General features: G+C 37.6%; 1 protein-coding gene across 2 annotated transcripts in view; it reads right to left on the reverse strand.

The window, feature by feature from the left end:
- UBE2D2 (ubiquitin conjugating enzyme E2 D2) overlaps positions 1 to 26644 on the reverse strand; it is a 63797-nt gene that overhangs the window by 12515 nt on the left and 24638 nt on the right. For both annotated transcript variants that reach the window (XM_082454326.1, XM_082454327.1), the window contains exon 2: positions 4716 to 4779. In XM_082454326.1, coding sequence (XP_082310452.1) covers positions 4716 to 4779 — 64 coding nt within the window. The remainder of the gene's footprint in view (positions 1 to 4715; positions 4780 to 26644) is intronic.

The following is a 26644-nucleotide window of genomic DNA, read 5'->3' on the forward strand; positions in this document are numbered from 1 at the left end:
GATGATAAAATATACAAATATCGAGACATGCTAAAAAATTTAGTTAAATTTTTTTTTAAACTACCTAAGTCCTAACTTTTTCTTCTGAGTCTTTTCAAGATCAATCTTTCTCTTGCTAAAAATACTGCCAGACTTAAGAAGTTATTAGGAAAATTTAAACCAGAACAAACTCTTGGCTCAAGGTAAAATATTTATTTTTGGTGATTTCCTATTCTTCCTCTACAGAAAACAAAGACCATTTTATGCTTTATGATTAAAATCGACTAAAAATTAGACAACATAGAAACCCAAAAGGCTTGGAGCAGAAATGCTGACAAGACAAGCTGGCAACTAGAACATTTACAATTACATAAAGGATACCCCTCCTAGAAGAAGATGTGAAAAGATCAATATTTTCAAGTAATAATGCAATCTCTTTCATATCTGGCACTCCGGAAAACTGAAAATATTCTAGTATATTTAAGCAAGAATCTTATATTACTGAGAACTCTTATAAGCAGCATCAACAGGCTATTTCATATGTAATTCATATCCATTTAGCTAGTAAATCATGTTTGTTTAACATTCCCCAACAGAACTAAACTTATATAAACCATTAGTTCTAAATAAAAACCCATTAACACTCAAATGCTAACCTTTATTAACTTGTTTTCGTCTTTATAAAATAAAGGGTCAAATACTGTCACCAGAAAAATGAGCAAAAGCACATACACAAGGCTGTCTTTAAGAGTGAGAGGGGAAAGGAATAAGGAAATTGCTAATGTAGCAACTGAGATCAACGATAATTATGTCTCTTGTTAAAATGATCTAGAATCTACAATACCAACAAAAGGCAGAGAAAAACAAAATAAAAACACATTAATTTAATTAACAAAAGCATTTGAAGACCTACTATTTAAATCTTAATTGAGTATTCTGCCACACTGGTTAAATATAAGAATACCTACTGGAATCATTGACTTAGGTCTCCCTCTGGAGCACATTTGTTTCCATGTCTTGGCTATTGTAAACAGTGCTACTATGAACACTGGGGTGCATGTATCTTTTCCAATTAGTTCTCTCCAGATAAATGCCCAGGAGTGGGATTGCTGGATCATATGGTAACTCTACTTTTAGTTTTTTAAGGAACCTCCATACTGTTCTCCATAGTGGCTGCACCAATTACATTCCCACCAACAGTGTAGGACGGTTCCCTTTTCTCTACACCTCCAGCGTTTACTGTTTGTAGATTTTTTGACGATGGCCATTCTGACTAGTGTGAGGTGATACCTCATTGTAGTTCTGATCTGCTTTTCTCTAATAACTAGCAATATTGAGCATCTTTTCATGTGCCTATTGGCCACCTGTATGTCTTCTTTGGAGAAATGTCTATTTAAGGTCTTCTGCCCATTATTTGATTGGGTTGTTTGTTTTTTATCAAAAAGCTTTTATTAAGCTGTATGAGCTGTTTGTATATTTTGGAAATTAATTCCTTGTTGGTTGCATTGTTTGCAAATATTTTCTCCTATTCCATAGGTTGTCTTTTTTTGTTTACAGTTTCCTTTGCTGTGCAAACGCTTTTAAGTTTAATTATGTCCCATTTGTTTATTGTTTTTATTTCCATTACTCTAGGAGATGGAGCCAAAAAAATACTGCTGCAATTTATGTCAAAAAGTATTCTCCTTATGTTTTCCTCTAGGAGTTTTAGAGTATCTGGTCTTACACTTAGGTGTTTATTTTGAGTTTATTTTTGTATATGGTGTGAGAAGATGTTCTGATTTCATTCTTTTACATGTAGCTGTCCAGTTTCCCCAGGACCACTTACTGAAGAGACTATCTTCTTCTCCACTGAATATTCTTGATTCTTTTGTTGTAGATTAATTGACCATAAGTGCGTAGGTTTATTTCTGGGCTTTCTATCCTGTTCCACTGATCTATAAGCTTGTTTTCCGCACCATACCCCTTTGATTACTGTAGCTTTGTAGTACATTCTGAAGTCAGGAAGCATGATTCCTCTAGCTCCAGTCTTCTTTCTCAAGATTGTTTTGGCTATTCGAGGTCTTCTGTGTTTCCATACAAATTTTAAAATTTTTTGTTCTAGTTCTGTGAAAAATGCCATTGGTAATTTGATAGGGATAGCACTGAATCTGTAGATTGCCTTGGGCAGTATGGCCATTTTAACAATATCTGTCTATGTCGTCTTCAATTTCTTTCACAAGCAACTTATAGTTTTCAGAGTATAGGTCTTTTCAGCATAATGGGTTTTTTTTTAATGTTTATTTATTTATTTTATTTATTTTTTTGGCTGTGTTGGGTCTTTGTTTCTTTGCAAGGGCTTTCTCTAGTTGCGGCGAGCGGGGGCCACTCTTCATCACAGTGCGCGGGCCTCTCACTGTGGCAGGCTCTCTTCTTGCGGAGCACAAGCTCCAGACGTGCAGGCTCAGTAGTTGTGGCTCACAGGCCTAGTTGCTCCGCGGCATGTGGGATCTTCCCAGACCAGGGCTCGAATCCGTGTCCCCTGCATTGGCAGGCAGATTCTCAACCACTGCGCCACCAGGGAAGCCCCAGCATAATGTTTGTAATGCTCATCCATGTTGTAGTATATATCATTTCTTTCCTGTTAATCGTCAAATAATATTCCATTGTATGGATACACCACATTTTATTTACCCCTTCATCAGCTGGTGGACATTTGGGTTGTTTTCACTTTTTGGCTATTATAAATAAAGCTTCTATGAACAATCATGTATGAGTTTTTGTACAGAAATACGTTTTCATTTCTCTTGGACACATACCTAGGAATGAACTCACTGGGTTATATGGTAACTCTATGTTTAACTTTTTGAGGAACTGACAGGCTGTCTTCCAAGCTGGCTATACCATTTTGCATTCTACCAGCAATGTATGAAGGTTCAAATTTCTCCACATCCTCATCAACATTTGTTATTATTTGACTTTTTGATTCTAGCCATCCTAGTGGGTGTAAAGTGACATCTCATTATGGTTCTGACATGTATTTCCCTGATGATTAATGATGCTGAACATCTTTCCATGTGTTTATTGGCCATTTGTATATCTTATTTGGAGAAACAGCTATTCAGATCCTCTGTTCATTTTCAAATTGGGTTATCTATCTTTATATTGCTGAGATATAAAGACTTTTTTTTAATATTTTGGATAAATATGCCTTATTAGATATATATGACCTACAAAATTTTTCTCCCATTCTGTGTGTCTTTTCACTTTCTTAATAGTATCATTTGTTGCACCTAATTTTTAAATTTTGATGAAGTCTAATTTATCTTTTTCTTTTATTGCTTATGCTTTGGGGGAGTTTAACTCTCCAGGGTAACCATTTTTTTCAATCTGAGAAAGGAATGTAATAGTACTAACTATGGTAGAAGCAAAGGCAAATTACTTTAGCACACCACAGAACTTCAAAAATGAAATCTAATCCCCAGACTTCTAATGCTTTTAATTAAAAATCAGCCACTCTCAACTTTGAGGAATTTACCTGAAATAAAAACACTCTTTCAATTGAATGACCACACTGATGCAGATGATATGATAACCGTGGAGTGACAAAAGTAGAATCAGAAAACCTGAGAATGAGTCCACTTCCGGAACCTCCACAAGCCTCTCACCAGATTCTTCTCTAAAATAGTTTACAATTTCTATCCCAATGACCTAAAAGAATTGTGAGGCGTAAATGAGATAATGTGTGTTTAAGTACTTGTCCTGTCCTGTTTGGTATCAAATACTATAGTTACTCATACTGGACAGGTCTAAACATACCATAAATGGGATTTTTCATCACAAGTACTTAGTCTTATAATTTATAACATCTGTTTTATCTATAAAGCAGTCCTTGTACAAGGGCTTTGCTTTGGTTCTTAAGAATTTAGGAGACCAAAACAGCAATCTAAGAAAAACAAGGAAAAAATTAATTTACACACAAGCTAATATAACCTCATTTATTTTTTTGTCTTTATCTATATACTTCTCTTACACAAATGTTTCCAAGTATACTCCAAGTATATTCCATTTTTACCCCTATTTGCTAAATGTTGCATTTTTTGTGTGTGAATTAGTTTTGTGTTACAAGGCACAGCCTCTTCAAATATCCTCCATTTTAAAAAGGATGAAAGATGGTATAAGGGGAAAAAGCTGTGTTGAGACCAAGTGGAACAAAAGCAAAATTATTATCCAACATGGATGATAAGTATAGATTATTTTAGACAGGATTAAGGAGATAAACTGGACATTAAAAATAAATTGTAGCTGTCTTCATGAGTATGAGTCAATAGAAAGACAGACACAGACCCACATACATACATACACATATACATATACACACACATTACCCCCCCATCATCTTTAGTATTATCTTACTGAAAGAACAGTAGCTTGCTATAGGTAAAAGCTCAAATATTTTGACTCAAGTAAATACCCAGAAGGGACAAAGGACAGATAAGGAGAAGCCAGGACAACTACACAGACAATGTCTGGCAGAAGAGGTTCAAAATGTAATAAACAGTACAGAAGATGGTGGGATACACATAAAACTGCACCTTTCATGGGCAAGTAAAGGTAAATACTGCCTCTTCCCTACTGCATAATTATCTCTTCACACAAAATAACCTTAAGAGATGTATATTTATCAGTCCCAGAGTTCCCCAGAGGCAGATTGTTATGCTGTTTTATGTTTCACTCTATCATTCCTTTTACATACTTACTATCATCTCCAACGGGACCTGCTGAACACTGTGCTGGGGGGTCCCGTGCCAGGTCATTCAATTCCTTAAGAAGGAGAGAAAAAAGAAATGTATTCAACATAAATATAACTTTTATCCATTAATAAAATTGTCACTGTTACCAACATTCTCTGTCCCACCAGTAAAGCTCTTTTAGGAGCACTCCTTCTAAAGTCAGAGAAGGGTAGATTAATGAAATCTTTGGGATTTCATTATTTGGGATTCTTGAATGCAAATATATGTTTATAAAATAATCATTTTTGCTTTGTTTGGAGTTTAGTAGGTATTAAATATAAGGAAGGTAAACATGTATCGTACTAAAGAACCACAAAAACTGTTTTTAAGTAAAAACTTATTAGTTTTCAAAAAAGATCAACGGCTTTTTTTTTTTTTAAAAGATTTTATTTTTTTGGCTGCGGTGGGTCTTTGTTGCTGTGCGCGGGCTTTCTCTAGTTGCGGCGAGTGGGGGCTACTCTTCGTTGCAGTGCGTGGGCTTCTCACTGCAGTGGCTTCTCTTGCTGCAGAGCATGGGCTCTAGGCATGCAGGCTTCAATAGTTGTGGCACGCAGGCTCTGGAGCACAGGCTCAGTACTTGTGGCGCACAAGCTTAGTTGCTCCACAGCATGTGGGATCTTCCCGGACCAGGGATGGAACCCGTGTCCCCTGCATTGGCAGGCGGAGTCTTACCCACTGCGCCACCAGGGGAAGTCCCCATAGGCTGGTTTTTGTACCTCAAAACCATTAGGTTATACTTGAGACAAACTCTTTAAGTCATAAATGTTCCAAATTACACGTAACCATCTGACAAGATGCTGATATTTTTTCAGCTCATATCCACTACCAAGGTTTCAAAGATAGTAGAAAAACTTAAAAAAGGATATATTACAAAGGCTGGCTGAATATAATCCATCATAAAGTTTTGTATTCAGAGATGGAACTACTTGTAGTAATGCTCCACAACCAGATGCCAGCTTCTTAGCTATTTTAACATAAGAACCCACAAACTTGAGATTTGTTACTGGGTGGGGATGCCTGAAAAACCACAAAGCAGGAAATCATACTATATTCCCTTTCCCCTTGACTTGGTATTTGAGATAAAAACAAGCTCTGAGGGAGGACTAGTTTTAATTATATGTTAAAACTAGAACAGTAAAAACAGTAAAATCTATTAAAAGTACAATAAAAACGATCTCAAATCTTATTAATGAGTTACATAAGTAAACTTTTTAACTTGCAACACATAGATATTTCTGTAAGTCCCTTCTTCTGAGTTAACTTATTCAGCCAGCCATTTGGGTACATCAGTTATCCTGTTTTATCCTACCTGTAAGCTCGGAGGACAAAGCATAAAGTATAGAAATAAAGTTCTGTTTCGTTTTTTAAAGGGCTGGGGTTGAAATAAAGATTTAACAATATTTACTTTCTTTCGTATCTCAATTTGGTGATTTTGTATTTCTCTACAACAGAGATTCCTTGCCCATCTCAAGGAGGAAAACAAACAAACAAAAAACAACCTACTGTACAGTTCCTATTCCCAAATGTTTGTAATAAAAGTCACTGTTACTAAGAATGCTTGCTTGATTTGAAATAAAAAGTTAATCTACTTCTGACTAACATTTATCTAAGCTGAATATAAGATTCATCAGATGGTGATCACTTTGTAATGTACAGAAATATCAAATCACTATGTTGTGCACCAGAAACTAACATAGTGTTGTGGGTCAACTATACTTCAAAAACAAACAAACAAACTCATAGAAAAAGAGGTAAGATTTGTTTATCAGAGGTGAGGGGAGGTGGCGAGTTAGTCAAAAGGTACAAATTTCCAGTTATAAGATAAATAAGTACTAGGTATGTAAATGTACATCATGATAAATATAATTAACACTGCTGTATTTTAAAAAAATATTTTATTTATCTTATTTATATTTTTGGCTGCGTCGGGTCTTAGTTGCAGCGCTCGGGCTCTTTGTTGTGGTGCGTGGGCTTCTCTCTAGTTGTAACATGCAGGTTTTTTCTCTCTCTAGTTGTGGCACGTGGGTTCCAGAACATGTGGGCTCAGCAGTTGCAGCACACAGGCTTAGTTGTCCCTCGGCATGTGGGATCTTAGTTCCCCAACCAGGGATCGAACCAGCATCCCCTGCATTGGAAGGCAGATTCTTTACCACTGGACCACCAGGGAACTCCCAACACTGCTGTATGTTATACATGAAAGTTCTTAAGAGAATAAATCCTAAGAGTTCTCATTACAAGGAAAAAAAGTTTTTTCTTTACCTTTTATTTTGTATCTGTGAGATGATGGATATTCACTAAACTTACCATGGTGATCATTTCATGATATATGTAAGTCAAATCATTATGCTGAACATCTTAAACTTATATAGTATGTCAATTACATCTCAACAAAACTGAAAGGAAAAAAATTTAAGCCATTAAAAATCCATCAGGACAGAAAGATAGAGAAGATGAAAAGGCAGAGGGCTATGTACCAGATGAAGGAACAAGAAAAACCCCCAGAAAAACAACTAAATGAAGTGGAGATAGGCAACCTTCCAGAGAAAGAATTCAGAATAATGATAGTGAAGATGATCCAGGACCTCGGAATAAGAATGGAGGCAAAGATTGAGAAGATGCAAGAAATGATTAACAAAGACCTAGAAGAATTAAATAACAAACAAACAGAGATGAACAATACAATAACTGAAATGAAAACTACACTAGAAGGAATCAATAGCAGAATAACTGAGGCAGAAGAACGGATAAGTGACCTGGAAGACAGAATGGTGGAATTCACTGCTGCGGAACAGACTAAAGAAAAAAGAATGAAAAGAAATGAAGACAGCCTAAGAGACCTCTGGGACAACATTAAACGCAACAACATTCGCATTATAGGGGTCCCAGAAGGAGAAGAGAGAGAGAAAGGACCAGAGAAAATATTTGAAGAGATTATAGTCGAAAACTTCCCTAACATGGGAAAGGAAATAGCCACCCAAGTCCAGGAAGCGCAGAGAGTCCCATACAGAATAGACCCAAGGAGAAACACGCCGAGACACATAGTAATCAAAGTGGCAAAAATTAAAGACAAAGAAAAATTATTGAAAGCAGCAAGGGAAAAACGACAAATAACATACAAGGGAACTCCCATAAGGTTAACAGCTGATTTCTCAGCAGAAACTCTGCAAGCCAGAAGGGAGTGACATGATATACTTAAAGTGATGAAAGGGAAGAAACTACAACCAAGATTACTCTACCCGGCAAGGATCTCATTTAGATTTGATGGAAAAATCAAAAGCTTTACAGACAAGCAAAAGCTAAGAGAACTCAGCACCACCAAACCAGCTCTACAACAAATGCTAAAGGAACTTCTCTAAGTGGGAAACACAAGAGAAGAAAAGGACTTACAAAAACAAACCCAAAACAATTAAGAAAATGGTCATAGGAACATACATATCGATAATTACCTTAAACGTGAATGGATTAAACGCCCCAACCAAAAGACATAGACTGGCTGAATGGATACAAAAACAAGACTCATATATATGCTGTCTGCAAGAGACCCACTTTAGACCTAGGGACACATACAGACTGAAAGTTAGGGGATGGAAAAAGATATTCCATGCAAATGGAAATCAAAAGAAAGCTGGAGTAGCTATACTCATATCAGATAAAATAGACTTTAAAATAAAGAATGTTACAAGAGACAAGGAAGGACACTACATAATGATCCAGGGATCAATCCAAGAAGAAGATATAACAATTATAAATATATATGCACCCAACATAGGAGCACCTCAATACATAAGGCAACTGCTAACAGCTATAAAAGAGGAAATCGACAGTAACACAATAATAGTGGGGGACTTTAACACTTCACTTACACCAATGGACAGATCATCCAAAATGAAAATAAATAAGGAAACAGAAGCTTTAAATGACACAATAGACCAGATAGATTTAATTGATATATATAGGACATTCCATCCAAAAACAGCAGATTACACGTTCTTCTCAAGTGCGCACGGAACATTCTCCAGGATAGATCACATCTTGGGTCACAAATCAAGCCTCAGTAAATTTAAGAAAATTGAAATCATACCAAGCATCTTTTCTGACCACAACGCTATGAGATTAGAAATGAATTACAGGGAAAAAAACGTAAAAAAGACAAACACATGGAGGCTAAACAATACGTTACTAAATAACCAAGAGATCACTGAAGAAATCAAAGAGGAAATAAAAAAATACCTAGAGACAAATGACAATGAAAACACGACGACCCAAAACCTATGGGATGCAGCAAAAGCGGTTCTAAGAGGGAAGTTTATAGCTATACAAGCCTACCTAAAGAAACAAGAAAAATCTCAAGTAAACAATCTAACCTTACACCTAAAGAAACTAGAGAAAGAAGAACAAACAAAACCCAAAGTTAGCAGAAGGAAAGAAATCATAAAGATCAGAGCAGAAATAAATGAAATAGAAACAAAGAAAACAATAGCAAAGATCAATAAAACTAAAAGTTGGTTCTTTGAGAAGATAAACAAAATTGATAAACCATTAGCCAAACTCATCAAGAAAAAGAGGGAGAGGACTCAAATCAATAAAATTAGAAATGAAAAAGGAGAAGTTACAACAGACACCACAGAAATACAAAGCATCCTAAGAGACTACTACAACCAATTCTATGCCAATAAAATGGACAACCTGGAAGAAATAGACAAATTCTTAGAAAGGTATAACCTTCCAAGACTGAATCAGGAAGAAACAGAAAATATGAACAGACCAATCACAAGTAATGAAATTGAAACTGTGATTAAAAATCTTCCAACAAACAAAGTCCAGGACCAGATGGCTTCACAGGTGAATTCTATCAAACATTTAGAGAAGAGCTAACACCCATCCTTCTCAAACTCTTCCAAAAAATTGCAGAGGAAGGAACACTCCCAAACTCATTCTATGAGGCCACCATCACCCTGATACCAAAACCAGACAAAGACACTACAAAAAAAGAAAATTACAGACCAATATCACTGATGAATATAGATGCAAAAATCCTCAACAAAATACTAGCAAACAGAATCCAACAACACATTAAAAGGATCATACACCACGATCAAGTGGGATTTATCCCAGGGATGCAAGGATTCTTCAATATACGCAAATCAATCAATGTGATACACCATATTAACAAATTGAAGAATAAAAACCATATGATCATCTCAATAGATGCAGAAAAAGCTTTTGACAAAATTCAACACCCATTTCTGATAAAAACTCTCCAGAAAGTGGGCATAGAGGGAACCTACCTCAACATAATAAAGGCCATATATGACAAACCCACAGCAAACATCATTCTCAATGGTGAAAAACTGAAAGCATTTCCTCTAAGATCAGGAACGAGACAAGGATGTCCACTCTCACCACTATTATTCAACATAGTTCTGGAAGTCCTAGCCACGGCAATCAGAGAAGAAAAAGAAATAAAAGGAATACAAATTGGAAAAGAGGAAGTAAAACTGTCACTGTTTGCGGATGACATGATACTATACATAGAGAATCCTAAAACTGCCACCAGAAAACTGCTAGAGCTAATTAATGAATATGGTAAAGTTGCAGGATACAAAATTAATGCACAGAAATCTCTTGCATTCCTATACACTAATGATGAAAAATCTGAAAGAGAAATTATGGAAACACTCCCATTTACCACTGCAACAAAAAGAATAAAATACCTAGGAATAAACCTACCTAGGGAGACAAAAGACCTGTATGCAGAAAACTATAAGACACTGATGAAAGAAATTAAAGATGATACCAACAGATGGAGAGATATACCATGTTCTTGGATTGGAAGAATCAACATTGTGAAAATGAGTATACTACCCAAAGCAATCTACAGATTCAATGCAATCCCTATCAAATTACCAATGGCATTTTTTACGGAGCTAGAACAAATCATCTTAAAATTTGTATGGAGACACAAAAGACCCCGAATAGCCAAAGCAGTCTTGAGGCAAAAAAATGGAGCTGGAGGAATCAGACTCCCTGACTTCAGACTATACTACAAAGCTACAGTAATCAAGACAATATGGTACTGGCACAAAAACAGAAACACAGATCAATGGAACAAGATAGAAAGCCCAGAGATTAACCCACGCACCTATGGTCAACTAATCTATGACAAAGGAGGCAAAGATATACAATGGAGAAAAGACAGTCTCTTCAATAAGTGGTGCTGGGAAAACTGGACAGCTACATGTAAAAGAATGAAATTAGAATACTCCCTAACACCATACACAAAAATAAACTCAAAATGGATTAGAGACCTAAATATAAGACTGGACACTATAAAACTCTTAGAGGAAAACATAGGAAGAACACTCTTTGACATAAATCACAGCAAGATCTTTTTTGATCCACCTCCTAGAGTAATGGAAATAAAAACAAAAATAAACAAGTGGGACCTAATGAAACTTCAAAGCTTTTGCACAGCAAAGGAAACCATAAACAAGACGAAAAGACAACCCTCAGAATGGGAGAAAATATTTGCAAATGAATCAACGGACAAAGGATTAATCTCCAAAATATATATAAACAGCTCATTCAGCTCAATATCAAAGAAACAAACACCCCAATCCAAAAATGGGCAGAAGACCTAAATAGACATTTCTCCAAAGAAGACATACAGACGGTCACGAAGCACATGAAAAGATGCTCAACATCACTAATTATTAGAGAAATGCAAATCAAAACTACAATGAGGTATCACCTCACTCCTGTTAGAATGGGCATCATCAGAAAATCTACAAACAACAAATGCTGGAGAGGGTGTGGAGAAAAGGGAACCCTCTTGCACTGTTGGTGGGAATGTAAATTGATACAGCCACTATGGAGAACAATATGGAGGTTCCTTAAAAAACTAAAAATAGAATTACCATATGACCCAGCAATCCCACTACTGGGCATATACCCAGAGCAAACCGTAATTCAAAAAGACACATGCACCCGAATGTTCATTGCAGCACTATTTACAATAGCCAGGTCATGGAAGCAACCTAAATGCCCATCAACAGACGAATGGATAAAGAAGATGTGGTACATATATACAATGGAATATTACTCAGCCATAAAAAGGAACGAAATTGAGTCATTTGTTGAGAAGTGGATGGATCTAGAGACTGTCATACAGAGTGAAGTAAGTCAGAAAGAGAAAAACAAATATCATATATTAATGCATGTATGTGGAACCTAGAAAAATGGTACAGATGAGCCAGTTTGCAGGGCAGAAGTTGAGACACAGATGCAGAGAATGGACATATGGACACCAAGGGGGGAAAACTGCAGTGAGGTGGGGATGGTGGTGTGCTGAATTGGGCGATTGGGATTGACATGTATACACTGATATGTATAAAATTGATGCCTAATAAGAACCTGCAGTATAAAAAAACAAACAAAACAACTAATACTAAACTTTCATTGGGTTATTTGTATGGAAATATGTTAATATAAATGTTTCAGACATTACATGAAATTTCTAAAAATCTTATATTTGTATTTGTATGGAAATATGTATGGAAATATGTTAATATAAATGTTTCAGACATTACATGAAATTTCTAAAAATCTTATATTTGTATTTGTATGGAAATATGTATGGAAATATGTTAATATAAATGTTTCAGACATTACATGAAATTTCTAAAAATCTTATATGTTCTGGTATAATGTTATAAGTAATAATCCTAGTTATTACTTAAAAAAAAAAAAAAATCCATCAGTCCACTTCATGAGCCAGTATGATATAATTAATTAAAAAAATCTTAACCCAAACTTAAGCTAATAAACAATTAACATACTCATTCACCACTTCCTTGGTTCAAGGCACTCATATGGATGAATCTCAAAGGCATAATGTTAAGTGAAACCAGTCAGACATAAAAAGACTATATTCTGTATGATTCGATTGACATGCATTCTAGAAAAGGTAAATTTATAGTGACAGAAAGCAGACCAATAGTTTCAGGGGCTAGAGAGAGCTGGAGGGGACTGAACTGCAAAGGGACATGAGGAAAATTTGGGGGGTTATGGAAATATTCTATATCATGATTTTCATAGGGACCACAAAACTGTGTATATATTTATTAAAACTCAAACTGTATACTTAAAATTGTCAAATTTTATTGTATATAATATATATCAAAGTTGTTTACTAAAAACGCATATATCCATTCATCTTTGTATATGCATAAAATATCTCTGAAGAATACATAAGAAATTAGTTCACAGTATTTGCCTTCAGAAGGAAAGCCTGTTTTGGGGGTGAGAATAGGAACTATATGTATTCCTTTTATACCTTTTAACAAGTGTATTTATTGCCTATTTGAAAAATAAATTACCAGGGGCTTCCCTGGTGGCGCAGTGGTTAAGAATCCACCTTCCAATGCAGGGGATACAGGTTCGAGCCCTGGTCTGGGAAGATCCCACATGCTGCGGAGCAACTAAGCCTGTGCGTCACAACTACTGAAGACTGTGTGCCTGGAGTCTGTGCTCCTCCACAAGAGAAGGCACTGCAATGAGAAGCCCTCGCACTGCAACAGAGTAGCCCCCACTCGCTGCAACCAGAGAAAGCCCGCGCACAGCAACGGAAGACCCAATGCAGCCAAAAAATTAAAAAATTAAATAAATCTATAAAAATAAATAAAATAACTTACCAGTTCTGACTATAAATTTGGATTAAAATAAAATAGCTATTAAAAGCTGTGACCATCTCATTTCAAAATACTGAAAAGCCAGTTAGACTGAATAAACACAGAAGCTACAAAATTTGATGTGCCTGCATTAAGATGAAAACTGAAGGGAGTTCCCTGGTGGCCTAGTGATTAGGATTCCAGACTTTCACTGCCGTGGCCCAAGGAACTGAGATCCTGCAAGCCGAGTGGCGTGGCCAAAAACAAAACAAAGATGAATCCTGAAATTAAATAAAGGCACTGATCTAGACAGATCACTTGGGCAGAAAGAAATACCCTAACACATCACGCTACTTTTTGTTTAACAGCTGGCTTTATCATATGCCTTTATACCTATACATTAATTTCCTTGACTTATTCCAAAAGAAATAGTATTCAGATTTGTCTTGTATATCATATAGCAAATTATACATTACTGGGATTGAGAGTAGGGCTAAGACAAAACCCAAAACCAAGGAATTTTCCCGTTTATTGAAAAACTTTTCTATAGAAAGAACAATAGAGAAATAAAGTATATATAATTAAATTTAGAAAAAAACAGGGAGGGAACTTTGACAGAATCCTAAATTTCTAAAAAGATTTTATAATCCTTCTTTGAAATCTAAAGAAAATTAAAATAAAGGTCTTATTTTGGGAATAAACTGGATATTACTAAATAGTTCTCAATTAAAATTTTTTTCTTTGACAGTGTACACTCCCCTTGTTTATAGGTATACAGCAGAACTGTTATTTTTAAAGATTAAGGGTTATAAACAATTTTGATTCTCTGCAACTTTCCCAAGTGTTTCTTATCTTACTTCAAACAGCCCCAAAACCTTATACCAATTAATTTAATTATTTTCAAGTAAGGTTTAATTCACTACAAACTTTTTTTTTTTGGCCGTGCCCCACGGCATGCGGGATATTAGTTCCCTGACCAGAGATCAAATGAACCCATGCCCCCTGCAGTGGAAGTGTGGAGTCTTAACCACTGGACCACTAGGGAAGCCCCCAAACTTTTATATTTTATTTATTATTTTTTTTAATTTTTTTTAACATCTTTATTGGAGTATAATTGCTTTACAATGGTGTGTTAGTTTCTGCTTTATAACAAAGTGAATCAGTTATACATACACATATGTCCCCATATCTCTTCCCTCTTGCATCTCCCTCCTTCCCACCCTCCCTTTCCCACCCCTCTAGGTGGTCACAAAGCACCGAGCTGATCTCCCTGTGCTATGCGGCTGCTTCCCACTAGCTATCTATTTTACGTTTGGTAGTGTATGTATGTCCATGCCACTGTCTCATTTTGTCCCAGCTTACCCTTCCCCCACCCCGTATCCTCAAGTCCATTCTCTAGCCAAACTTTTAAATACATTTCCTACTACTACCTTTTTTGGCTCAGGAATATGAAATCCAATGAAGAGATAGACAGGAATGATTATAATGCCTTATATGACTCCTTAAGAATACCTACTTTCCAAAGGATTACCCCTTCTTTAAAAGGGACCACTATTAAAGAAAACAGAACGCTAAAGCCTCTGAGCCTCAGATATTTCTGTATCATAGCACTATAGCAAAAAGAAAGGAAACTTCCTGGGACTTCCCTGGTGCTCCAGTGGTTAAGACTCCACGCTTCCACTGCAGGGAATGCAGGGTGCGGGTTGGGGGGTAAGAAGAAAGAAAGAAAGGAAACTTCCTAGCTCTGTGGGGAGGGGGTCCTGCAAAGGATATGTAGAGTTTCCTTTCACTGTATCCTTAAGTACTCAAATAGGTCATTAGTTGGTAAAAATTAATGCTATTATTAGCTATTTTTAAAAAACCTCTTTCCCCAGTCTTAACAATTATGAAGCAAAATACAGATTGCATGGAATACAGATTTGTTTCACCATTTTGGTCTTTACCCTATGGCATATGGTGAGAGAAACAAGATGGGAAAATGAGAGGTTATAGTTACTTTCACAGAAAATTGGCTTCAAAGTCAATTTTTAATAGTTCTAAATTTTGCTGTACAAATCAAGGATCTTTGGTGGTGATAATCAGGATATGAGAAGATTTAAGCAGAAATTATGATTCAACACCAGAAGAGATCATCTAGACCAATCTCCAATTTTATTTTTTAAAAAAGATACAAAGTATCCAACCCAAGGAAAACATGCAATTAGTAATTAGAGTAAGGACATGGTGTTCTACTGTACATGTTCTACCATATCATGTTTTAGTCTGAATCTAAAAATACTAGAAATGTACAAGTTAGAATGTCTGAGAAACTATGTTGCCCAGGAAATCAAGCTGAACCTCCTTTAAGATGAATGAACTGCAAAGAAAGAACAGCTAGATAAGCAGTAGTTCTCAAAAATGAGGTCCTAGCACAGCAGCACCATTATCACAAGAAAACTTATTAGAAATGCAAATTCTCAGGCTCCAACCAGAACTACTGAATCAGAAACTCTGCAGTGTAGCCTAACAATGTGCATTTTAACAAGTCCCCCAGGAAATTATGATGTACACTAAATCCTGACTCCCTTTATGTTTGACAAATTAAGCATCAGAGACAGAAGACAACGCTAGAAAACTCACTACCAGCAGAACTGAAAGTGAAGGGAAGGTGAAGGACAACATGATAGCACAAAATGAAGAAATCAAGAAAGGGGTGAGACACGTGCCACAACTACTGAAGCCTGCGCGCCTAGAGCCCATGCTCCACAACAAGAGAAGACACAACGAGAAGCCCGCGCACCGCAACGAAGAGTAGCCCCCGCTCACTGCAACTAGAGAAAGCCAGCGCACAGCAACGAAGACCCAACACAGCCAAAAATTCAAAAATTAATTAATTAAAAAAAAGGGGGGGGGGGTGAGACTTAGAAAGATAAGGTGTGTTCCACGTTTTCAAGACACACTGAAGGGAAGCAGTCTGTCATTACGATAGTACTGCATTCTCCCTGCCGCACTCCTATCTTACCAGGGTTGCAACAGAAATGTTAACTTATGTGTCCAGCATAATACTTGAAGCTAGTATTTAAAAACTAACTGCTCGAGTATTTAAAATTACAAAATTTTAAAACTTAGGAAATATTAGTAGTAACTCAGTTATCCTAGATGAGTTTGAAAGAAAATCATTATAATTAATTTCTGAAAATATCAAATTATAGAATCTGGCACTCTAATATTTTCTATTTCCCTCTTAATAATGTTGCCTTCTATTTTAAAGACAGACAAATTGATGGAAACATGTATTAATACCAATCTTTCCCTGAACTCAGTATAAGCAGAAGTGGTAACCTTATTTGAGATTAAAGTCTGTACTCTTTTTAAAAAATTCAAGTCAACTAAAAGTATAGAAAATACCCAGCACAAACCTATGACCCAGCTTTGCCCAATCTAAACATTGTTGTATCAACTCTGGATCTTTAAGAAGTCCCCTTTGTTTTCCTCTCCAAAGTAATGATTACCCTGAATTTAGTGTTTACCATTCTCTTGCATACTTCTATACTTTTCTATGTGTCCATAAACAACGTAGCTTTGTTATCATGTTTTTAAACTTTTATTTAAAACGTGTTACATGGCATGTATTCTTCTATACTTTGCTTTTCCCTCAACATAGTAAGATGTTTTTCCATGAGGATCTAGTTTATAGTTTATTCCTTTTTACTGCTGTTCATTTTGCTAGTGGGTGTCTAAACCATAATGTTTCCTTTCTTTAGGTGATGGACATTTGTTTCCTATTTTTCACTATTACAATGTTTTGGTAAATATTTATACACACATTCTTGTATACACATGAGTTTTTCAAGCTAAACACTTCTTTGACTTAAATAACAAGTACCCCTTCCCCTTTTTAACCATGCACCAATGCCTTTTATTATGTATGGGCTTTAAAAAATTATTTCCTCAATCCATACACACAGGCAAACCTGATCATTGCCTAGAGAAGGGAAAATCATCCCTAGAACATGCTTAACCAGGAGGCCAATTCATCTGCCAACATCCAAGAACATAGAAATGAACGTGATAGACACTATCTTCCATCTAAACCTTCATTCACCACCATTTGACAACCTTTCTATAAATATTGGAAACTAACCATTTCATGTGTAATTATGTTAATGAAAATAAGTTTCCATAAGGATTATAATGGTTATTCTACAACCTGTTTATGTTCTTGCTGATATTAGCAGGGGCAACAGGCAGAATTCAGTTTTTCCAAGTCTTAATATCCTTTGATGGGACTTCCCTGGTAGTCCAGTGGCTAAGACTCCATGCTCCCAATGCAGGGTGGGGGGGGCGGCCTGGGTTCTATTCCCGGTCAGGGAAATAGATCCCATGTGCCGCATTAAGAGTTCACACGCCACAACTAAAGATCCCACGTGCTGCAATTAAGATCCGGTGCAGCCAAATAAATAAATAAATATTAAACAAAACAAAACAACAACAAAAAGAAAACTTGTATTTATGTTTAGAATATATATATATATATATATATATATATATATATCCTTTGACGTTTTCTCATTATTCTGCTCTTAGGTAACTTTAAGCAAGTCATTCAACTTCTCCAGATCAGAACTTTCACATCTATAAAACAAGGAAGTTAAACTAAAATAGCATGGTTTGGTTATAGATTTAGGGGTCAAATAAGTTTGGGAAATCTTATAATCCACATACTTATAAGAATATTCAAGGTTCTAAAGAAGTCCTGCATAAAGAAAACACTATTGTTTGGACACAGAAGCAGGCTTTGCTTCCTTCCTTGGCCCATTCTTCCAATGCCCCGTTCCCTGCCCAAGATTTTATTCTCACAAAATGCCTAACGCCCGTGGGAAAGTCCGACATAAGTCTGAAGGAATCAAGAACACTTTTTATCCCAAAGAAATATTATTGTTGTAGAATAAAAGAATTTTAAGCATGACATAGAGAAATCTACACAACATGGCTAATACTGTCCTAAAGTTATCTACACCTTGTCTCTCACATCTGGACTATAAATTACTTCAGTGTGGTTTTTTTTGTGTGTGGTAAAATACACAAACATAAAATTTACCATCTTACCCATTTTAAAGCATATAGTTCAGTGGTTTTAAATACATTCATAATGTTCTGTTCAAAATGTTTTTTTTTAATAGTAATCTTTTATTTATTTATTTATTATTATTATTTTTTTTGGCAGTGTTGGGTCTTCGTTTCTGTGCGAGGGCTTTCTCTAGTTGCAGCAAGTGGGGGCCACTCTTCATCGCGGTGCGCGGGCCTCTTCACTATCGCGGCCTCTCTTGTTGCAGAGCACAGGCTCCAGACGCGCAGGCTCAGTAGTTATGGCTCATGGGCCTAGTTGCTCCACGGCATGTGGGATCTTTCCCAGACCAGGGCTCGAACCCGTGTCCCCTGCATTAGCAGGCAAGTTCTCAACCACTGCGCCACCAGGGAAGCCCTGTTCAAAATGTTTTAAGAGAATGCTTATAGCAAGAGAAAGCTCATTATGAGTAGCTTTTCAGATATGGTTAATACAACATAAATGCCCTTTCTAAGGCGATTACATGATTCTATTAATTTCTGGAGAAGGGTTTTTTCTGTTGTTTTTTTTAAGTTACTTTTGCCAAGTTCCAGGAAATCCTTACAAGTGCTATTTGTGTGACAATGTCGACAGCTTGATAGCTTCGTAGTGATCAAATAGATAGCTGATGTGTCTCTGGCTTAAAACATTTTTTCTAGATAAAAAGGGGGAAAAGCACTTTTCTCACAAAGAACATATCTTTTAAAAGGGAAATGATATGCTACATAAAGATATTAGCAATATTTGTCATTTATATAATCCTATCTGTTGCACTACAAAATGTTCAAATACTGAAAGCTTATACTACTCATATCACAACCTAGAAAGGAAAGCTAAGCAAGGTAACCTTATTGTACTTATACATATAAAGTCAATATGATCTAAAATTCTATGTAACAAAGGAGATCCTGATTACCCTAAGGTAAAACAAGGAATTAAAAGAATTACAAAATTTTAAAGAAAATTCTTTCTTTAGACTCATTATTGACTTTAATTACGCAACCAGGGCTACACTTGAATAACCAGGGCTACACTTGAAAGGGGCAGGGGTAGGGGAGGAAAGGAGGCTGGAGTCAGGAAGTCAGAGTATAATGAGGTCTATCACTATTCTGCAAGTGGGAAAACTCAACTATAGGAAAGAAGCTGTGAGTTCAGACTTATATGGTATTTCTTTCTTTCTTTCTTTTTTTTGGCCGGGCCCGCTTGTGGGATCTTAGTTCCCCGACCAGGGGATGAACCCCAGCCCGGCAGTGAAAGCACTGCGTCCTAACCACTGTACCGCCAACGAATTCCCTGATATTTCTATAAAATAAATTACAGCTGAGTTATAAGGGATTCATATTTGTTTTGGCACATTTAAAGTTTCACAAAGCAGAAACCAATATGAAATTCTGACAATGGATATAATCAACCTAATTATGAACCTGAAGTTAAAAATTGTCAAGGAAGAAGTCAAGATGGCAGTGTGGGAAGATGTGGAGTTAGCGTCTCCCCACAACTAGGGCATCTACTGGCCGCTGGTGGGGGACTCTGACCCCCAAGGAGATGGGAGGAACCCCGAAGTGAACGGGTAGGACTAGGGGGACCCAGCGGGGAGGAGAAGTGGAGGTCGGACAAGATCAGCGCCCCTGAGGCCAGGGAGATCAGGAGAGGCAGGTGGGAGGGACTCTCTGGGAAGAGCAGGAGAGGAGCAGAGGGCGATCACCTGGCCCACTCGGGCAGGGGAGCCTACTGAGCTCCCAATCTGCTTCCTTCCCTATCTAAAGCCCCACCTAGGCCACGTGGGTCCTGGGGGCATAGGAAGGAGGCCGGGGAGATCAGGAGTGGCAGGCGGGAGGGGCCATCCAGGAGGAGCAGGGAGAGGAACGGAGGGCAATTGCCCCACCCACTCGGGCCAGGGGAGCCTGCTGAGCTCCCAGGCCGATCCCCTGCCCTCCAGGCCACATGGGTCCTTGGGGGCATAGGAGGGAGGCTGGGGAGATCAGTGGAGGCAGGTGGGAGGGGCCCTCCCAGACCCCAGACTGGAGGAGCAGAAGAGGAGAGGAAGGCGTTTGCCCTGCCCTCTTGAGCCCAGGAAGCCTGCTAGCTCCCAGGTGAGGTCCCCTGCCCTCTGAGACTGGGCTGGGGGGCAGGCCTGGGCCCCTTCTGTTCCTTGAGCCTAAGCCCCATCCCCCACAGCCCCCAGCACCTTTTCCAGCCCTGTGGGTCCTGAGCATTGGCCCCGCCCACCACACAAACCTCGCCCTTGCTTAAGCCCCACTCTCCACAGCTAAGGCCCCCCCCCCGCCTTTTTTTCCTTTCCTTCCTCCTCTTTCTTACTATTGTGGTACTGATGTACCTTCCGGTTGTTGATTCATCTATATTTTTATTTTCACATTCTTTCTAACATATCTGTTAGTTTCCTAGTCTAATTTTATTTTTTACTTTGTTATTTTTCTCTTTCTCTTTTTTAAATTTATTTTTGGCTGCATTGGGTCTTTGTTGCTGGATGCAGGCTTTCTCTAGCTGCGGGAGCGGGGGCTGCTCTTCGTCGTGGTGTGCGGGCTTCTCATTGAGGTGGCTTCTCTTGTTGCAGAGCATGGGCTCTAGGCCCGCGGGTTTCACTATTTGTGGCTCACGGGCTCTAGAGCGCAGGCTCAGTAGCTGTGGTGCACGGGCTTTGTTGCTCCGTGGCATGTGGGATCTTCCCAGACCGGGGCTCAAACCCATGTCCCCTGCTTTGGCAAGTGGATTCTTAACCACTGCACCACTAGGGAAGTGTCTCTCTCTCTCTCTCTTTTTTTGCCACCCCACCTGCCTTGTGGGATCTTGATTCGCGACCTTGGGTTCGGGGGAAAGCTCCTGCGGTGGGAGCTCCGAGTCCGAACCACTGGACTAACAGAGAACCTCAAACCCCAGGGAATATTCACTGGAGTGAGGTCTCACAGAGTTCCTCATCTCAGCACCAAGACCCAGCCCTACCCAATAGCCTACAAACTCCAGTGCTGGAAGTCTCAGGTCAAACAACCAGTAAAACAGGAACACAATCCCACTCATTTAAAAAAAAAAAAAATGAGACGGCAAAAAAAATATGTCACAGATGAAAGAGCAAGGCAAAAACCTTCAAGACCAAATAAATGAAAACAAAATAGGAAATCTACCTGAAAAATAATTCAGAGTAATGATAGTAAAAATGATCCAGAATCTCGGAAATAGAATGGAAGCACAGACTGAGAAAATACAAGAAATGTTTAACAAAGATCTAGAAGAACTAAAGAACAAACAAACAGAGATGAACAACACAATAACAAATGAAAAACACACTAGAAGGAATCAATAACAGAATAACTGAGGCAGAAAAACGAATAAGTGAGCTGGAAGACAAAATGGTGGAAATAACTTCCAAGGAGCAAAGTAAAAAAAAAAGAATGAGAAGAATTGAAGACAATCTCAGAGACCTCTGGGACAACACTAAACGCACCAACATTCCAATTATAAGGGTCCCAGAAGAAGAAGAGAAAAAGAAAGGGTCTGAGAAGATATTTGAAGAGATTATAGTGGAAAACTTCCTTAACATGGGAAAGGAAATAGTCACCCAAGTCCAGGAAGCACAGAGAGTCCCATACAGGAAAACCACACCAAGACACATATTAATCAAACTAACAAAAATTAAATTCAAAGAAAAAATATTAAAAGCAGCAAGGGAAAAACAAAAAAATAACATACAAAGGAATCCCCATAAGGTTATCAGCTGATTTTTCAGTGGAAACTCTGCAGGCCAGAAGGGAGTGGCAGGATATACTTAAAGTGATGAAACAGAAAAATCTACAACCAAGATTACTCTACCCAACAAGGATCTCATGCAGATTTGATGGAGAAGTCAAAAGCTTTTCAGACAAACAAAAGCTAAGAGAATTCAGCATCACCAAATCAGCTTTACAACAAATGCTAAAGAAACTTCTCTAAGCGGGAAACAAAAGAGAAGAAAAAGACCCACAAAAACAAACCCAAAACAATTAGAAAATGGTAATAGGAACATACATATCAATAATCACCTTGAATGTAAATGGATTAAATGCCCCAACCAAAAGACACAGACTGGCTGAAAGGATACAAAAACAACACCCATATATATGCTGTCTACAGAGACCCACTTCAGACCTAGGGACACATACAGACTGAAAGTGAAGGGATGGAAAAAGATATTCCACGCAAATGGAAATCAAAAGAAAGCTGGAGTAGCAATACTCGTATCAAATAAAATAGACTTTAAAATAAAGACTGCCACAAGGGATAGGGAGGGACACTACATAATGATCAAAGGATCAATGCAAGAAGAAGATATAACAATTATAAATGTTTATGCACCCAACATAGGAGCACCGCAATACATAAGGCAAACGCTAACAACCATGAAAGGAAAAATCGACAGTAACACAATAATAGTAGGGGACTGTAACACCCCACTTACACCAATGGACAGATCATCCAAACAGAAAATAAATAAGGAAACACAAGCTTTAAATGACACAACAGACCAGATAGATCTAATAGATATTTATAGGACATTCCACCCAAAAGTGGAAGAATACACTTTCTTCTCAAGTGCACATGCAACATTCTCCAAGACAGATCACATTTTGGGTCACAAATCAAGCCTCAGAAACTTTAAGAAAATTGAAATCATATCAAGCATCTTTTCTGACCACAACACTATGAGATTGGAAATCAATTACAGGAAAAAAACTGTAAAAAACACAAATACATGGAGGTTAAACAGTGTGCTACAAAATAACCAAAAGATTACTGAAGAAATCAAAGAAGAAATAAAAAAAAATACATAGAAACAAATGACAACAAAAACATGATGACCCAAAACCTATGGGACACAGCAAAAGCGGTTTAAGAGGGAAGTTTATAGCAATTCAATCTCACCTCAAGAAACAAGAAAAATCTCAGGCTTCCCTGGTGGCGCAGTGGTTGAGAATCTGCCTGCCAATGCAGGGGACACGGGTTCGAGCCCTGGTCTGGGAAGATCCCACATGCCGCAGAGCAACTAGGCCCGTGACCCACAACTACTGAGCCTGCGCGTCTGGAGCCTGTGCTCCGCAACAAGAGAGGCCGCAATAGTGAGAGGCCCGTGCACCGCGATGAAGAGTGGCCCCTGCTTGCCGCAACTAGAGAAAGCCCTCACAGAGAAACGAAGACCCAACACAGCCAAAAATAAATAAATAAAATAAAAAAAGAAACAAGAAAAATCTCAAATAAACAATCTAACCCTACACTTAAAACAACTAGAGAAAGAAGAACAAAGAAAACCCAAAGTCAGTAGAAGGAAAGAAATCAAGATCAGAGCGGAAATAAATGAAATAGAAACAAAGAAAACAATAGCAAAGATCAATAAAACTAATAGCAAAGATCAATAAAACTAAAAGCTGGTTCTTTGAGAAGATAAACAAAATTGATAAACCCTTACCCAGACTCATCAAGAAAAAAAGGGAGAGGATACAAATCAATAAAATTAGAAATGAAAAAGGAGAAATCACAACTGACACTACAGAAATACAAAGGATTATAAGAGACTACTACAAACAACTATATGCCAATAAAATGGACAACCACAAAGAAATGGACAAATTCTTGGAAAGGTACAATTTTCCAAGACTGAACCAGGAAGAATTAGAAAATATAAACAGACCTATCACAAGTAATGAAATTAAAACCGTAATTAAAAATCTTACAACAAACGAAAGTCCAGGACCAGATGGCTTCCCAGGCGAATTCTATCAAACATTTAGAGAAGAGCTTAACACCTATTCTTCTCAAACTCTTCCAAAAAACTGCAGAGGGAGAAACACTCCCAAATTCATTCTACGAAGCCACCGTCACACTGATACCAAAACCAGACAAAGATACCACAAAAAAAGAAAATTATAGACCAATATCACTGATGAATATAGATGCAAAAATCCTCGACAAAATACTAGCAAACAGAATCCAACAACACATTAAAAGGATCATACACCACGATCAAGTGGGATTTATCCCAGGGATGCAAGGATTCTTCAGTATATGCAAATCAATCAATGTGATACACCATATTAACAAATTGAAGAATAAAAATCATATGATCATCTCAATAGATGCAGAAAAACCTTTTGACAAAATTCAAAACCCATTTATGATAAAAACTCTCCAGAAAATGGGCATAGCAGGAACCTACCTTAACATAATAAAGGCCATATATGACAAACCCACAGTGAGCATCATACTCAATGGTGAAAAACTGAAAGCATTTCCACTAGGATCAGGAACAAGACAAGGATGTCCACTCTCACCACTCTTATTCAACACAGTTTTGGAAGTCCTAGCCACAGCAATCAGAGAAGAAAAAGAAATAAAAGGGATACAAATTGGAAAAGAAGAAGTAAAACTGTCACTATTTGCCGATGACATGATACTATACATAGAAAATCCTAAAGATGCCACCAGAAAACTACTAGAACTAATCAATGAATTTGGTAAGGTTGCAGGATACAAAATTAATGCACAGAAATCTCTGGCATTCTTATACACCAACAACGAAAAATCAGAAAGAGAAATTAAGGAAACACTCCCATTTATCACTGCAACAAAAAGAATAAAATACCTAGGAATAAACCTGCCTCAAAAGACTTGTACTCAGAAAACTATAAAACACTGATGAAAAAAATGAAAGATGACATAAACAGATGGAGAAATATACCATGTTCTTGGAATGGAAGAATCAATATTGTGCAAATGACTATTCTACCTAAAGCAACCCACGGATTCAGTGCAATCCCTAGCAAACTACCAATGGCATTCTTCACAGAATTAGAACAAAATCTTACAATTTGTATGGAAACACAAAAGACCCCGAACAGCCAAAGCAATACTGAGAAAGAAAAACAGAGTTGGAGGAATCAGGCTCCCCAACTTCAAACTATACCACAAAGCTACAGTAATCAGCTACAGTGTGGTACTGGCACAAAAACAGAAATATAGATCAATGGTACAGGATAGAATGCCCAGAGATAAACCCACGCACATATGGGCACCTAATTTATGACAAAGGAGGCAAGAACATACAATGGAGAAAGACAGCCTCTTCAATAAGTGGTGTTGGGAAAACTAGACAGCTACATGTAAAAGAATGAAATTAGAACACTACCTAACACCATATACAAAAATAAACTCCAAATGGATTAAACGCTTAAATATAAGACCAGACACTATAAAACCTTTAGAGGAAAACATAGGAAAAACACTCTTTGACATAAACCACAGCAAGGCCTTTTTTGACCCATCTCCTAGAGTAACAAATAAAAACAAAAATAAACGGGACTTAATTAAACTTAAAAGCTTTTGCACAACAAAGGAAACCATAAATAAGACAAAAAGACAACCCTCAGAATGGGAGAAAATATTTGCAAATGAAAGAGACAAAGGATTAATCTCCAAAATATACAAACAGCTCATGGAACTCAATATCAAAAAAAAAACAACCCAGTTAAAAAATGGGCAGGGACTTCCCTGGTGGCACAGTGGTTAAGAATCCGCCTGCCAATGCAGGGGACACAGGTTCGAGCCCTGGTCCGGGAAGATTCCACATGCCGTGGAGCAACTAAGCCCGTGCGCCACAACTACTGAGCCTGAGTGCCACAACTACTGAAGCCCACGCACCTAGAGCCCATGCTCCACAACAAGAGAAGCCACTGCAATGAGAAGCCTGCGCACCGCAACGAAGAGTAGCCCCCGCTCACCACAACTAGAAAAAGCCTGTGCACAGCAACGAAGACCCAACGCAGCCCAAAATAAATAAATAAATAAATATTTAAAAAAAAAAAAAAAAAAATGGGCAGAAGACCTAAATAGACATTTCACCATGGAAGACATACAGATGGCCAAGAGGCACATGAAAAGATGCTCAACATCACTAATTATTAGAGAAATGCAAATCAAAACTACAATGAGGTATCACCTCATGCTGGTCAGAATGGCCATTATCAAAAAAGCTAGAAACAATAAATGCTGGAAAGGGTGTGGTGAAATGGGAACCCTCCTACACTGTTGGTGGGAATGTAAATTGATACAACCACTATGGAAAACAGTATGGAGGTTCCTTAAAAAACTAAAAATAG

This window comes from Balaenoptera physalus, assembly GCF_965194825.1.
Source record: "Balaenoptera physalus genome assembly, chromosome: 3".
Lineage (NCBI taxonomy): Eukaryota > Metazoa > Chordata > Mammalia > Artiodactyla > Balaenopteridae > Balaenoptera > Balaenoptera physalus.